General features: G+C 28.0%; 1 protein-coding gene and 1 non-coding gene across 2 annotated transcripts; both read right to left on the reverse strand.

Annotated features, from left to right (window-relative positions):
- Positions 1-1,907: 1,907 nt before the first annotated feature.
- LOC113851778 lies at positions 1,908-2,014 on the reverse strand. The gene has a single exon (XR_003502343.1). It is a non-coding gene; the product is annotated as a small nucleolar RNA R71 (small nucleolar RNA).
- A 728-nt stretch (positions 2,015-2,742) lies between these two features.
- Positions 2,743-13,881, reverse strand: LOC113850681 (putative disease resistance protein RGA1). Its single transcript, XM_027481245.1, has 3 exons — positions 11,372-13,881; positions 10,847-11,284; positions 2,743-3,067 (listed from the first exon to the last, which is right to left on the reverse strand). The coding sequence occupies exons 1-3, from the start codon at positions 13,879-13,881 to the stop codon at positions 2,743-2,745; spliced, it is 3,273 nt and encodes a 1,090-aa protein (XP_027337046.1).
- Positions 13,882-16,854: the final 2,973 nt, after the last annotated feature.

Below are 16,854 nucleotides of genomic sequence, written 5' to 3' on the forward strand. Positions count from 1 at the left end.
ATATCTCCAAGGTTCAATCATATATGGTGATAAGTCTGTAATTAGGCCTTATTTTACAGCTCATATATTCATATTTGACCTTTATTTTATTTGGGTTTTACACTAATTTATATATTAATTATGTAGTTTGGTATAAAGAGGCCGCAAGTGGATTTTGGGTGCATTTTGGCCCAAATTGATAGAAGATTAGAGCTTCGCAGGAGCCAGCATGCCCAGACCCTTCAAATAAGCACGGGGGTGCTTTAAGCCCATGCACGATCGTGCTTAAGGCCTTGCACGATCGTGCTCATCTGCGGGAAGCCCAATTATGAAGAGTTTTTAGGGTTTTCAAACCCTATTAAAAGGAAGACTTGAGGCACCATTAGGAAGACCGTTTTTGACATCTTGGCTTTTGCTTTGGGATACATCTCTCATCTCGTCTCTCTTGCACAGGATCCTTGGCATATGCTTGGAAAGACTTGGAGCTTCAAGCAATCGTAGTTGAAGACCGAGAACACATCTCACACTCTAGTTGGCTATTTCTTTTGATTATGGCTTTGTCTATGATTGTTTTAGTTCTTTTCTTTAGCATGAGTAACTAAGTCCATAGCTAGGGCTATGGGAACTATTGTTCATGATTTTATGAGATTTTGATGTTTGAATCTAAATTTGATTTCCGTTTCATGATTAGACTTTATCCTATTGCACTTCTCTCTTAATCCTAATTAATTATATCGTTAGGCGACCGTACCTCGATTAATTAATAGATCTATATGGTAAAACGAGACAAAGGATTAGGTGGATCAAACCAATCTTTCTCTTCTAATCGTTATTAAATTAACAAGTTTGTAGGCTCTTAAAGCTTTCTTAAATTAATGTCTTGCATGACCATTGGGGATGTTGATTTAGAGAAAAGAATATTAATATTGCATGAACATTGGGTATTAATAGTATTCGTATGAATGATTGGTAATTACAAGGAAATCGAATTTAGAGTTAAATAGAAAAATAACATAAATGATTGAATGAGAAAACTCATATGCCTTAAATTCCTCTCCGATAAGTTTAACCAAGACGTGCATTGTATTCTTTACTCTTAGTTTTATAATTAATTTTATAAATTCTTGTTTTTAATTAATCCCGTATCTTTGAAGCTTAAACAATTGAATTAGGAAATTCTTAGTAACTGAAAATCAATCCTTATGGGACGATATTTCAAGAACTTAATTTAAGAACCCTTTATTACTTCTCGATGGGTACACTTGCCCTCTGAACAAGTTTTTGGCGCCATTGCCGGGGATTGCTTTTTCAATATTAAGAAAATCTCAAATTTAATTGATTTAAGCAATTTGTGTTTTATTTTATGTTGTTTTGTTTATTGTTAATTTTTTTTTATAATTTTCGTATTTATTTTATTTTAATTTTTTTCATTTCACAATTTGTTTTAATGTATGCTCACTCGTTCTAAGTGCTTTACAACTTGTTTATTTGATTCAGAGATTAAGAGAACAACGCGTAGACAAAGAAAAGAAGTGAGAGAGCAAAGAATGGTAGAGAGAAGGAAATCAATTCAAGATTACATGACACTCACTGCTAAAGGCACCCCTGGAAGTATCGCAGCCCCTAATGTGGAGGCAAACAATTTTGAATTGAAACCAGCACTCATAACCATGGTCCAGAACTCCATACAGTTTGGAGGCATGCCTAATGAAGACCCCAATTTACATCTAACAAAGTTCCTCCGATTGACAGATACCATAAAATACAATGGAGTCTCCAATGATGTTATTCGACTCTGTCTTTTCCCATTCTCGGTATTTGAAAAGGTGAATGCATGATTTTCCTCACTCCCAACCAACTCCATCAAAACTTGGGAGGATCTCACTTAACAATTCTTGGGAAAGTACTTTCCCCTATCAAGGTCCTCTAAGCTTATGACAGAGATATGTTACTTCCAATAATATGAAGTAGAATCCTTATTCGAAGCATAGGAGCGATTTGGAGTGCTTTTAAGGAGATGTCCTCATCATGATTTTTTGACATGGAGATATGTACAAATTTTTTACAGTGGCCTATCAATCACTACTAGGGCTACAATTGATGCCACAACAGGAGGGTCCCTCATAAGAAAAGATCCAGATGATGCATACAAGCTGATCGATGAGATGACATCTTCTAGCTTTGAGTGGCACACTGCTAACATCAAGAGGAAAGAGACTGCCCCAATTTACCAAGCAAAGAGCAACAACCCACTAATGAACCAAATGGCAGCCCTTACAAAGCAACTAGAATCTTTAATGAAGGCTCAAGACCAACCTGTAAGAGCTCTTGCAAGCCCAAAATCTAAGCAAGAGGAGGCAAATTTCATGAGCAATCACAGTTCAGGGTGGGGGAGTAATCCTCCTAACTCTTGGGGGAATGGCTTTGGAACTCAAAATTCAAGTGTTTATCGCCGTCCTTATATGCAAAGTCAGGGAGCAAGACCTGAAGGAAAAGAAGCTCCTAGATCTCAGTCCAACTTTCAAGAACAGATGATGCAATATGTGCATTACTCTGATAAGAGGATGACAGAGCTTGAATCCAAGTTGGACCAACATATTGAGAGAACTGATAAGAGGTTCGCAGAGGTTAAATATGAAATACAAGCCAGCTCCTCTAAGATGAGTGCACAATTGGAGCAAATTACGAATCTTCTGAGTCAAAGAGTGATAGGAATACTACCATCTCAACCTGAGCCTAATCCAAGGGAGCATTGCAATGCCATTACTCTAAGAAGTGGGAAAAATTTGAATGGGACGCAAACACATAAGTCATGCACGCCTGTGCTGAAGGAGGAGCACGCCCTTGCATAACCCTGCACGCCAATGCTGCCTGAAACAGAACGGCCGTGCTTAGAACAGCACGCCCTTGCAGACAACGAAGGCACAACCGTGCTAGACGGAGCCAGATGCGAAAAAGGAGACAAGGGAAGATGCACCAGTGGTGACAAAACTGAAAGTTCCATTTCCACAACAATTGATGAGTAGCCAGAGAGACCCTCAGTTCAATAAGTTCCTTGGGATCCTCAGAAAGCTCCACATCAATATTCCTTTTGTTGAAGCCATATCACAGATGCCGAAATATGCTAAATTTCTCAAGGAGATGCTAAGCAACAAAAAGAAATTGAAAGAATTCGAGACAGTCAGATTGAATGAGGAGTGCTCAGCAATTTTACTAAGGAAGCTGCCGCCTAAGCTTATGGATCTAGGGAGTTTTACAATTCCATGCACTATAGGCAATTCTTATTTTCATAAAGCGCTCTGTGATTGCTTTCAAAAATTGAGGACAATGTTTTGCTTTAAGTATAGGAGAGTAGTTCCTAATTATATAATTGTTAATTACATGTTCTTGAGTAAAGTATCTATGCTATTTTTTTATGATAATTTAAAACATTTTCCCTCATGGAACCCAATTTTTCCATATAGAAGAGCATGTTGAGTGATTATTATTGGCATTATACTTTCATTTGGAAACTAATAATTAGCTAGGTTCCTTACTTTTATGCTCTACATTAACTTTAACCCACAGATGTGAGTTTTGAGCCTTAAAGGGGATTTCCTCATTGTTTTGTGTGATTATCTCTTTAGGATTTGTGCTCTAGAACTTGACTTGGAACCCACTTAAGACTTCTCTTTTTAATTGCATGTTTTTAATGTGATTGAGGCATAATAAGATTTTTATTCTTGGCCATCATCATGTTTGAGATACAACTAGTTGCCCACTTTGAAAGGAGAAAAAGAAAAAGGGTTATATATGATTGAAAAGAGAGAGGAGTAAAGATATTGTTTATATTCAAAAATATAAAAATTACTTCAAGAGCTTAATTTGTTAACTTAGGGGATGTTTATAATTTTTACAATTTATTACCCCTTTATATATTCCTTTCTTTCATTTATCTCACCTCAATTATTATAACCTCTTAGCCACATTATAACCTGAAAAAGACCTCATGATTTTTACTTGCATTTAATTTATTTAGTGGAGAGTCGGTTTATAATCAAGCCTATGGTAGTACACTTTTCTTTAGGAGAACTGAGTGATATCTCATTTTGTCCCTTAATGAGAGACAAAAGTAGAGTACCTTAGTTTGACATTTGAGTGAAAAGTATGGAATTATAAGATTCTAATTGGAAATCCTTTTGATTGCTTATGCTCATTGATATTACTCTTGTTGCTCCCTTAATCTCCGTTGTTTCGGGTTCTGTGTGTGGTAATATGTTTTAAGTTATTATGTTATTCACTTAATCAGCACTTTGCTTGAGGACAAACAAACAGATAAGTATGGGGGAGACTTGCACATAAAACCTTTGCAGCAGCTACATATCATGGGATTTTTTTTACCCAAATTGGGGTCTAGACCATGATGATAGAAAGTCTATCACAGGTTATTATGTGTATCTTGACCAAATCTTGTATCATGGTCTTCTAGGAAGTAAGTTGTTGTTTCTCGAAGTAGTACTGAGGTTGAGTACAAAGGACTAGCTGCTGTCACTGTTGATATTTTATGGCTGCAGAATTTGCTGAGAGAGTTCTGTGTTCCAGTTGTATTGCCAAGAATTTATTGTGATAAAGTTGTCCACTTTGCTGCGAAACCTATTATGCATTCTCGCACAAAGCATTTTGAGTTAGATTTGCATTTTGTTCGTGATAAAGTCTTGTTGTTCATCTACCTGCTGAATTTCAGGTTCCTGATATTCTCACTAAAGCTATTTCAAATCCACAAATTACAATCTTCAGATCCAAACTCAAGGTTTCATTAGCTTCCACCATGAGTTTGAAGGGAGGTGTAAAGGAAACTTGTCAAGCAATTAGTTAGTTATTATTTTGTTACAGTTTGTTATCGCTGATATAGTCTATCAGTTTTATCTTTGTAAAAGATACCCCTCTTATAATCTTTTACGGTATTAATAAAAAATTATTCTAGTCTCTTCTTCTTCATGATCACAAACTCTAATAAGGAGGAAAAGAAAAGGAACAAAGATAATACAGAAAAAGGAGTAAAAGAAAAAAAAAAGATAAATTCTACCTCTAAGGAGGTATTCTATACTATTTTATATGTGAAACAATTTAATAATGAAATTAATAGTTTATTTAAAAAAAGAACATAAGTATTCTTTAATATTTTAGTATAATTTAAATAAAATATTCATGCCCTCGAGTCCAAGAGTACAGTAACAAGCAAGAAAACAGGATAACAGTAAGAAGAATTATCTTTTGTATCAGTGACTTTGAATTTGTATAAAGAACACTGTGTTCCAAAAACTAGGTTCTAAGCATATGACCCTCTAATGTCAATCTCTCTTATTCCTTCTCTCCCCAAGAACTAGAAAGGAAGAAGCCAAACACACTCTTTTGCTTTTGTTTGTTCCCACATACCACCTTATTCCTATTTTGGCATGAAAATATCTTAAACAGTGTGCTCAGATTTCATAATATTAGAGAAAATCCATTGAAGAGGAGGGAAAAAGCACCTGCGATGCTATGAGTGAATCCAGGCTGCTATGCTACAATTGAATCCTTATTGCAAGCTGCAAACTACTATTGCAAATCAATCTTACTATTGTAGGCTAATTAACATTGTTGAGAAAGAAAAATCTAGCGTTTTCAAATTATATTCACTTTTGATATATGTTACTTGTTACTCTAAACTTAAGAGATATTGAAACGTTTCTCTAAAAAGATATTTAAGGATATTTACTTTTTTTAAAAATACATTAATAATTTTATTACTAAAATTAACGGTTATAATTGTTTTATATTTACTAGAGCATAAAATATTTCTTTATTTTTATCTTGAAATATTAGATCAAATTTTTTCTTATAAATTATGTTTTTTTATTTCTTTAAAAATTTGAATTTATAAATTTAGTTGGACTTAGGTTATGGACTGAATTTTTATTTTGAATTTTTACCCACTCCTAATCTTGAAAACTCTAAAAAAACAAATATTAGCTACTAAAAAACCAATACACATGCATGCAAAAAAAAAAAAAAAGCACAAAAAAAACTCAAGTGATATGTTAAGAGTTGAAGAATGTTGTTAGCATGGACTAGAGTCTCGCTCACTTCAACTATCCTTCAAATAAAAATATTTATCACACTTTATAGTTTAATATAGTAAATATTAACTTTTTAAACCAGTCATATTCTTAAAATTAACTTCAAAAATTAGTGTTAAAAAACAATATTATAAACGTTTTTTTAATCCAAAAACCATATAATAAAAACAATTAATTAATTTTTATTAAATTTATAATATTATTTTAAATAAAAGTTATATTAAATTTTATAATTTTATATAAAAATTAGGTTAAATTATAGTATGTAATACTATTATACTTAACATTTTTAATTAGGTTCTTACATAAAAATTATTATAATTTAGTTTTTACAAAAGTAATTATATACATTTTTTATTTCTATTAATTATATTAGACTAAAAGATCAAAATGTAAAAAAAAATAAAAAATCTTATGATTTTTAAATAAGTATCAACGTATTCTAACAAATTATAACTTTTAATTATGAAATTAAAACTGATTTAAAAAATACTTGTATTATAATTTAATCTTATTTTCATAATACACTTAAATTTTAGCTACTAAATTTTTTTTTATCATTAAAAATAAATTTTAACTGTAAAAAAATTGAAAACTTTTATTATAATTTAATATCAAAATTTTAATATTATATATACTAATAAAATATTTCAAAATTTTAATTTATATATTTTTATTAAAAATTTAAATAAAAATATTTTTAAGAAATTATAATTTTAATAAAAGAGTAATTTTGTCACTTTTATTATTATTATTATTATTATTATTATTATTATTATTTATCTCAAACATTAAATATATGACATAATGTTATCTATTTTACTATTTTAGTATACATTAAATATATAATAAGATAAAAATTAATTAATTTTTTATAATATTTTATTTTTATTTTGTTTATATATTATCATTTTTTATCCTATCATGTTCACTAAATAAGTCTTAAAAATATAGTTTTTATTAAAAAAAAATACATAAATTATATTAAAAGTTATAAAAATATAATAATTATTACTCTTTTTAATAAATATTTTTATAGTTAATTGCTTAAAATTCGTCTTAAGAGTTTAAATTAAAATTTTTATTTTTTATCGTACATTCAACTATAACCGTTAAAACAACAACTGAAACATGTAGATGCACTGGTGGATTATCATGAAAAGCATCTTAATTTTTTAATTTACTATAATATTGTACATATAATATGTATTAAATTTAATTAAATTTTATTATTTTCATTACAAGGTTATTATAATGATTTTTTAAAACAAAAGTTACCCGTAATTTTATATACATTTTATATTTTTTAATTAAAATTAAAACTAAAATTATATCTCATTAATAACTTCTTACCTTCAATGCTAATTTTTATGATGCAAAATATTAAAATAAAATTTTAATTTATAGGTGTGTGTTATAGTACTCTAAAATTTTTTTATGAGTACTATACTCAAAAAATTTAAATCAATAAAAATGAAACATTCGGTAAGTTAAAAAAAATATGATTATATATAATTTATTTAAAATTATATTATTTGTTATATGATTATATATATATATATATATATATATATATATTAAATTTCTTATTTTATTTTTTATCAATTTTTTAAATTTTAGTTTTGAATAAAATATAATTTATATTTAAATAATTTTTAGTTATTATAAATAAAAATAATTATAATATAATATATTAATATAATAATTAAAGAATTAAATATTAATATTAATAATAATAAAATTAAAAATAAAAATATATTAATATAATATTATTATTTTATTTTTAAATTTTAATTTATTTAGTTTTAATTTTTAAACAAAATATAATTTTTATTTATTATAAATAAAAAATTATAATATAATATATTAATATAATAATTAAATAATTAAATATTAATAATAATATAATTAAGAATATAAAAATATATTAATATAATATTTTTATTTTATTTTAATATTTTAATTTATTTAATTTTAATTACATTCTGATTTTATTTGAGATTTAATCATTTTTCAACTTGTTTAAATATAACAAATATAATAATTTATTATTCTTATTTTTTATCTCAAACATTAAATATATGACATAATGTTATCTATTTTACTGTCTTAGTATACATTAAATATATAATAAGATAAAAATTAATCAATTTTTATCATATTTTATTTTTATCTTGTTTACATATTATTATGTTTTATCCTATCATTTTCACTAAATAAATGTTAAAAATACAAAGTTTTTATTAAAAAAAAAAATACATCAATTATATTAAAAGTTATAAAAATATAATAATTATTTTTATTTTTAATAAAAAAATTTATAGTTAATTACTTGAAATTAGTCTTAAGAGCTTAAATTAAATTTTTTATTTTATTTTTTATTTTTTATCATACATTTAACTATAACCGTTAAAACAACAACTAAAACATGCAAATGCACTGGCGGATTATCATGAAAAGCATCTTAATTTTTTAAATTACTATAATATTGTACATATAATAATTATTAAATTTAATTAAAAATAAAACACTTCATATGTATTGAATTAATTAAATTTTGTGATTTTCATTACTATAATAATTTAAGACTAAAGTTACCTTTAATATTATAAATACATTTTATATTTTTTTAATTAAAATTAAAATTATATCTCATTAATGGCTGCTTACCTTCAATGCTAATTTTTATGGTGTAAAATATTAAAATAAAATTTTAATTTAATTAAAAAATAACACAAAACACCTAAATTAATGCACTTCAATTTTATGAATATTTTTTTTATCTTGACATGTTAAAAAAATTGATTTTTCTAACGTTTGTGTAGAAGTTAAGACTAATTTTTTGAATTAAAAATAAAATATTTATTTTTTCAAAATTATAAAATAATTCAATCCACGGTTTAAAGTGTTTAATAAAATATATTTAACATACATTAAATAAAATAAACATAAAAATAGTTAATAATTTTGGGAACACTAAAAATCATAACCTTGGCCAATATGAAAAGCCTTAGGATTTAACAATTAAAAAATTTAAAAGTGGATAACTTGAAAAATAAATAAATTGAAGGTTTCAATTACATAAACCATGATAACAAATTTACTATGTTGGGTCAGTAACAATAAAATGACTCCACATGAGACCTTTGCTTCTTTTTTGGATGACATACAAACAGAAACAGAACACCTCAATGAAAATAATCTAAAATTATTCTTAAAAAATGAACAAAAAAATGGTCATCTTAGGAAAATAACATAAACAAATGATGTTTGTAAAAGGGGCAACCAGAACAAACAGAGAGCATTTTCTTTCATCTTTATGGGTTTTAAAACAGAAGCATCCCAGAGCCGAAAGGAAGTTCCTTGGGCTATGAAACTGGTCCGCATCCCTTTCCTTTGCAAACTCACTCATCTTCTGCTTAAGCATGTTAAGAGTAATGGCATTTCTTCAGGAATCTGACTCATCTTTGAACCACAAAACAAAGCAGAGAATGAAGAAAGAGTTATTGAGAGAGATAAGAATGAAGATAGGAAAGACTGCTAGGAACGCATTATATAAGGAGCAGAAGGCAAGAAAGGCAAGTACGAAGCATTCTTGTAAAAGAAGAGTTGATTGCGTTTCCCTTATTTCTTGACGATTCTTGTACAAAACAAGAGTGAGATCATAAGTCTTGGGATTAGACTCTTGCTTTTGAAATTGGTTAATTGTGATGCATTTTGGCATTTCCAAAGTAATTGTAAACTATCCTTCTTAGGAAGAGAGACTAAAACGAAAAACATTATAATAGATGGGTTATTGAACTATTGCAAATGGTAGTTGTACTTTCAATAAAAGGTAAAAAATAAATAATAATTTTTTTTTAACAATCAAGTAAAATTGATTTCTTGAATCCAAAGGGAGTGAATCTAATACTCATCTGTGTCTTTCTTACTAGGATTGATTTTATTTTTTTTACTAATAGTATGCAATTTTTTATATAGTTATGAGAAATAACTTAAATACCTTAATTTAGAGCTTATAAAAAGTCAATAGTGATATCTCTATTAGTAAGTTTAATATAAAGATAATTTAATAATTAAAAATAATTATTAATTCGCATTTTTTCTTAATTTATCTCTAAATATTATATTTTTAAATGAGCTTATGTATTTTTCAAATATCAACGAGAGATGGTGCGTGAGTGATTGTTTCATAAGAAATTAAAAGAATTATGTTAAAATCATATAGCAACAATACATCCCATAACAAATATATTTGAAATTGTGCAATAAAAGTATGATTAAAAAAAAAACTTAAACATATAGACAAAATATCAATTGATAAAGTAACAATACTTCCCTTGACAAAGATGTTATACAAATAATAAAATATATTATTTTAAGTCTAAATAATTAAGCTTTTAATATAAATTTTATAGTTAGTTTTTACTTTAAAAAAATCTATTCAATTTAATCTTATTAATATAATAGAATATTTATTATTAATAATTAAATATTTATTTATAAAAATTATTAAATTATATAGTATTTTATTTTTTATTTAAATTATATATTTTTTAATAATACCAGTGCAAAGAAAAAAAATACTTATTAGGATTAAATATGTAATATCAATTTAAACACAGGCTACGATATTGTTTAACAATTAAAAATTAATATTATTAGCAAAGAAAACAGGCACGGTTGAGTTTAACATGTTTACACAAAAACAAAAACAAACCTGCTTTTGATAGAAAAGGGCATCAGATCATCACCTTTATCCTCAGAACCAATTACTCAGGATAATTTGTGGGATGTGTGCAATTTGGCGAATAACATCACTTGTCTCTGTTCGGAATTCTTTAAGTAAGAGGGCACAATTCTTGACCTCAAAGATCTTTAAGTTGGTAAGACGACTCATTCCTTCGGGTAGAAATGCCAATTCTGGGCAGCTTGAGATTGTGATATGGTGAAGCAATGAGAGGTTGCAAATCCAATCTGGCAAAGCCTTTAGCCTTTCACACTCTCTTATGTTGATTTTTCGCAGAGAAGGAAGGCAATTGTTGTCGTCCTTAAACTCTGTCTCAAATTCTTCAAGTAATTCACTGTTTTGAATTTGAAGAGACTCGAGAGAAGTCAGATTTTGCATCCAACCCTTTGGTAAATTTATATGATCAGAAATCGTCAATTCTTTGAGCATGGAAAGAGGAGCAACGGAAGAAGATGAGTCAGCCGAACATGTTGACACTGTTGCGTTTAATGTTACTCTTAATGGCTCTGCACTGCAGTCATTCAAGTCTAAAACCTTGACTTTTGGAAAAGTAGGCATGCAAGTCAACTGTGGACAGAAAGAAACGACTAGACGAGAAAGATGAGGAAATGAAAGAGGTAGAGAGAGATTATGTGAATCATTGATATCATCTCTCCACCTCCGCCATCCCCTGAGCTTATCACAACTTGTTAATACAAGGCTCTTCAAAGATGGGAAGCAGGTTACTGCAAAACCATCTTCATCAAGATCTATGTATTCCAATTCACGAAGAAAATCTATCTTAAGTGACTTCAGGAACGGGAGACGTTCCAACGGTGGGAGACAGCGACAATTAACTAACCCAACGAGAGTGATGTCAACAACATTTATGAGGAGAGAAAGCCAACTTGGGAAAAGCACGCCTGGATACCAATTCACCTCCAATCGCTTAAGATTATGGTGGGGCTGAAGGTTTTCTAGTAATTGTATGCTGTCACTGTTAACGTCTTCATCCAACCATGTCAGAGTCAAGGATTGAAGGAACTTCTTTTCTTTTAAGTTTACATCCTGTGATTCCAGAGCCACGTCTCTCACATTACTCAGATAATCAATTGTTAATTCTCCCCTTAAGTGGTTTAAATCCTTCAATTCATTTAGTGTGCTGCAACAGTTTGTTTCTTCGCTATCTCCCACGAACAGGACTGGTAAGAATTGCAAAGAGCATAGTTTTCCCAACCCAACTGGTATCTTAATCCATGGGTATTGCAAACCATTAATATCAAGATATCTTAAATGCTTCAATTCTCCAATTGAATCAGACCATTTGCAAAGATATGATATCCTCAAGGCGCGTAAGTATTTGAATTTTGTAACAACAGCAGACACTTCCTCCTCTTCAAGACTGCACGTCTCCGGCAAAATCAAAGTTCGCAGTCTGCTTGCATTCAATGAATCCAATATATGAATGGCCCCAGCTTCCAAACACACGTGCATGGGACTACCTTCAACCTTTTCCTCCTTACTATCCATGTAACAGCAATCATTGCCAGCAACAAGCATTGCAAGATCATGCACTAAATCATGCATCTTGAAACTAATGATCTCACAATATTGATCACTCTCAGCATCTTGAAAAAATGAGTTCATCAAAAAAATCTTTACAAATTGGTTACCAACATCTTCCATGTCCATGCGGTGTTTTTCAGCTGAACATTCAAGATAACCCTGTGCAATCCATAACGGAATCAACTCATTCTTTGGAATTCTTGAATCCTTGGGATATAAAGAGCAGTAAGCAAAACATTGTCTCATTTCTGGAGACAAGTTGTGGTAACTGAGTTTTAGAATTGGCATGATACTATCTTGCTCTTCACATAATTTCCAGAAGTCATCACGTAAAACATTCTTCCATTCACTTTCTTCAGTTTGTCCTCGTAACAAGCCTCCCAGCGTTTTGACCGCCAGTGGAACCCCTTTACATTTTCTGGCTATTTCTTTCCCCATTGATTCTAGAGTTTGATTCACTTCTTTGGAATCATCCTCAAATGCAATGTTCTTCAACAAACTCCAAGATTCTTCGTCAGTCAAACCTTTCAAAGGATAGGAAGTACCAGCAGTCATTGCCTTTGATACATTATCACTTCGAGTTGTTACTAAAATCTTGCTATCTTGAGCGCCACACATCAAGTACTTTCTCAATTCAGCCCATTTGTCATAACTCTCATTCCAAATGTCATCCAGGACCAACAAATATTTCTTACCACTTATTTTTTGGTGGAGTTTTCTTTGCAAGTTGCCTAACGATAACTTGTCTTCAACTTGGTCACCAGTGATTGATTCTAATATTTTCTTCAGAATAGTTTTCACATCAAAGTTATCAGAGACACACACCCACATTTGCATTTCAAAAAAATTCTTCACTTCCAAGTCATTATACACCAATTGTGCAAGAGCTGTCTTCCCTAAACCACCAATGCCAACAATAGCAATCACAGAAACTCTTTCCTTTTCATGTGATTGTCTCAACAGACTAATAATCTCTTTTTTATTGTCATCTCTTCCAATGATATCTGATTCTAACACAAAAGAACATGTTTCCCTCCATTCAAGGTTAGTCTGCTTGACTACCCCTGATCTTGGGCTTAAATTCAAATCCTTCATTTCTTTTACTACATCATTAAAACTTTCTCGTATTTCTTTAATTTTGTCAGGCACTTCATTGTATAAAGGAATTTGATTTGATGATGAAATGGAAAGAAGTACCTTGTTTACTTCTTTTCCTTTTGCTGCACCCAATTTGTCTCTTCTGAATTCGATAGCAAGGTCATCTAAAAAGTCATCTGCATGATGAAGTACTTTTTTGAACTTTCTGATCCAAACTCGCACACCACCGTTTTGATCTTGTTTATTGTCGGCGTCAAGAAGCTTATCATTGATGGATTCAATAGTGTTCTTAAGCTCTTCTAACTCTTCCATCACACCATACTCTTGTCCAAATTCAAGAAAATCTGGGGAAGCTAACCTGTGAATAAGATTTGATGCAACAGCAAATGGCACTGACTCAAGCTCAGCCATCAGTGAAAGAGAATGATGAAGGGTTGATACTTGATACTAATATTGAATGAGAGTAATGCAGTGTGTAAAAACATATAACCTTGAAAACATATAAAATATAAATAAATTTATTCTTTTATTTCACATATTTAGGCGACTAAAAAAATGTGGTCGCACTAAATTCTTAAAAGACTAATTCTAAAATAAAAATTTACAAATATAGTACTAATTAGATTATGGGTCTTACTTTAGGATATAATAGAAAAAGAGAATTTATTTAGTTGAAAATCAAAGTAAAAATACACTTAAAAATTTATTTATTAAACAGCTCTAATTCAATCTATCAAACTTTAAAACTAGTTATTTTAAATATCTTTTATGATTTTTAAATATTTTAATATTTTAATTTCTATAATTTATCTAAATTATAATATCTATTACTTTGTTTAGTTAATACAATTTATTCTTGTTTCTATATATTTTTGTTTTTACGAATGTTAAATTACTGTAATATCATTTAATATTTTAAATATTTATATATAAAAAAAGAATTTGAAAAATCTAAATAATCTGTACAAAATATGAATACTATGGTTAAAAATGAAATTATGTCAAAGAATAACGTGTATATATATAATACAAATGTTTGAATCTAATTAAAATAAATAATAACGGAACCAATAATTTCAAACAATGAAAGTATATTTGTCAATTTTAAATTGTTACGCACTTTATTGGTATCATTCTTAGTCTCTTTGGGTTTTTATTTTGCCTGAATTGTAACTAAATTCGTGGGACTGAACTGAAGAGCTATATAAACTCATGACACTAAATATTAATAGGTATCGTATTAAAAACTTTCTCTTTCAGATTTAAATATTAATTGACACACCATAATATTACAACTAATTTTTCTGTATATTGCACGGTATTATTAAATTAAAATAATTTTTACTAATTAATTATAAATATATATTATACAACAATTTTGAAATTTAACAAATTTTTAAAAGTTAAACATTATATTTACTTTTAAGAAATATTTTATTATATCAGGTAAATAAATAAATGTCAATTAAAATTGAATTATAAATTTTTCAAAAATTAATTTAATAATGAATTAAAATAAATAATTAACATAATTAAAACACCTAGCATAATAAAAAATAGAACCAAATTTTAAAAGTACAGTCATTTGAAAATTTTCTTAAAAACGTTCTTAAAATTTACACTCATAAATTATATATAAAACTTTCTTATTAGATATTATTATAATGCATTTTATAATGTTATCTAATACTATTATTTCATATACCTGATGTTATTTAAATTTTTTAAGAATAAATTTTACCAATAATATTTAGTATCACTTTAAAACTCTCCTAGCATAATATTATATTAAACATAGCCTAAGTTTTCGTTTACACAACCAATTATTCAAGGTGTTAAATTTGGTAATTGTAGTAAAGACTTGTCTATTTTTTTAGTGATTATGTGAGATATACTAAATGATATTTAATTGAGTTAAATATCATATTATCAAATTATTGTGCTTAATTAATTGAGATAAATAAAATATTTAATTGACAAATTACATTAAAATTTGTCAAATACTTAACTAATTACGAAAACATTATATTTTATATTAATTAAATTAATCTCATAGTTCTTATAATTTTTTATTAAATTGTTATAATTTAAAACTTTTAATTAAGTCCTTATCCTTTTAAGTTTTTGTAATTATATCCTTACACCATTATGTATCAATAACAAAACATAGTATTTTTACATAATTTGATAATTTATTTTTTATATATATTTTCATTTACTATACTTATCTTTCAAAAATATTTTTTCTTTAGATCATATTATTATTGGTGACATATTTTACATTAATTTATCGTTCGAACATTTAAATTTTGCATCAACTTAATAAAGAAAATTATAAAGACTAACAAATTAATTTTTCTTTATATATTTAACTAATTTATTTTGTAAACTTTGTCAAATTATATTTTTACTATGATGATTAATTTGTGATAGTAATTAATAAATATAATCGATATTTTGTAAACAATGAATAATGTAATTTTATTCAATCCAATATTTATTTTGATTAATTTATTAAAATATTAAAGTCATTATTGTCTCGGCCGCCAATAATGAAACAAAACTAAAAAAGTTTCCACATTTGATGAAATCGAACAAGATGTAAATGACTTATAACTTTACCATATTTAAAGAGTTGATACTGATATTCAAAGAGAGGAATGAAATCAATGTGTAAAAACAGGGAGGAAAATGAAGACTAGAAGTACGCCACTCGTGCTTCACGCGTTTGGTAAAAAAAACTGAAGTACAACTTCATCATATTTTTCGTTTTCTTTCTTTATTCTTATGCATGTAATCATGTCAGTATTTTAAATTTAAATATTTATCATGAAACTGTTATTGAAAATATAAAATAATTTATAAAATTGACCTTTCATTTCACATTGTTAGTTGAATATGAAAACAAGAAAGAGTGGTTTGAAAACGATTAAGAAACAGCGTTAGAAGAGTGGTATATGGACCCAGGAATTAGGAGAGATCCACAAAAGCCAAAAAATGAAATGAATGATATAAAATAAGCTAATACGCGTTTTTCAACTTTCACCCATGTTTCAAACGTAATATAACTATATTATAGTAGCGTTTTTTTTAAAATCTTTTTGACCCACGACCTCTATCTTTAAGAATAGCTATTTATACAAAGCTAATATAGATGCAATTTCTTGAATTTAAATACTAATCAACTAGAAAAATAGTTTCTTCTTTACTATTCAGGATCTCAGAATATTTTTCTTTTTAAAAGGATTTTTTTAATTTTTCTCGCTTTCAATAAAATTCAAAGTGACTTCATAAACCGAGTTGCCAAATTCGGCTATGTAGCCGAGTACAAAATATTGAGTATTTTCTCATTCATATGCCCTACTTTTGGTAACAACTATTCTT

This window comes from Abrus precatorius, unplaced genomic scaffold (assembly GCF_003935025.1).
Source record: "Abrus precatorius isolate BTA unplaced genomic scaffold, Abrus_2018 Scaffold9, whole genome shotgun sequence".
NCBI classification, from domain to species: domain Eukaryota; kingdom Viridiplantae; phylum Streptophyta; class Magnoliopsida; order Fabales; family Fabaceae; genus Abrus; species Abrus precatorius.

Coding starts and splice junctions, on each gene's coding strand:
- LOC113850681 (XM_027481245.1), bottom strand. CDS start 13,881: ATGGCTGAGCTTGAGTCAGTGCCATTTGCTGTTGCATCAAATCTTATT. Junction 11,285..11,371: donor ACTTGCATGCCTACTTTTCC/AAAAGTCAAGGT, acceptor ATGTTCGGCTGA/CTCATCTTCTTCCGTTGCTC. Junction 3,068..10,846: donor CAAATTATCCTGAGTAATTG/GTTCTGAGGATA, acceptor CTTCAACAAAAG/GAATATTGATGTGGAGCTTT.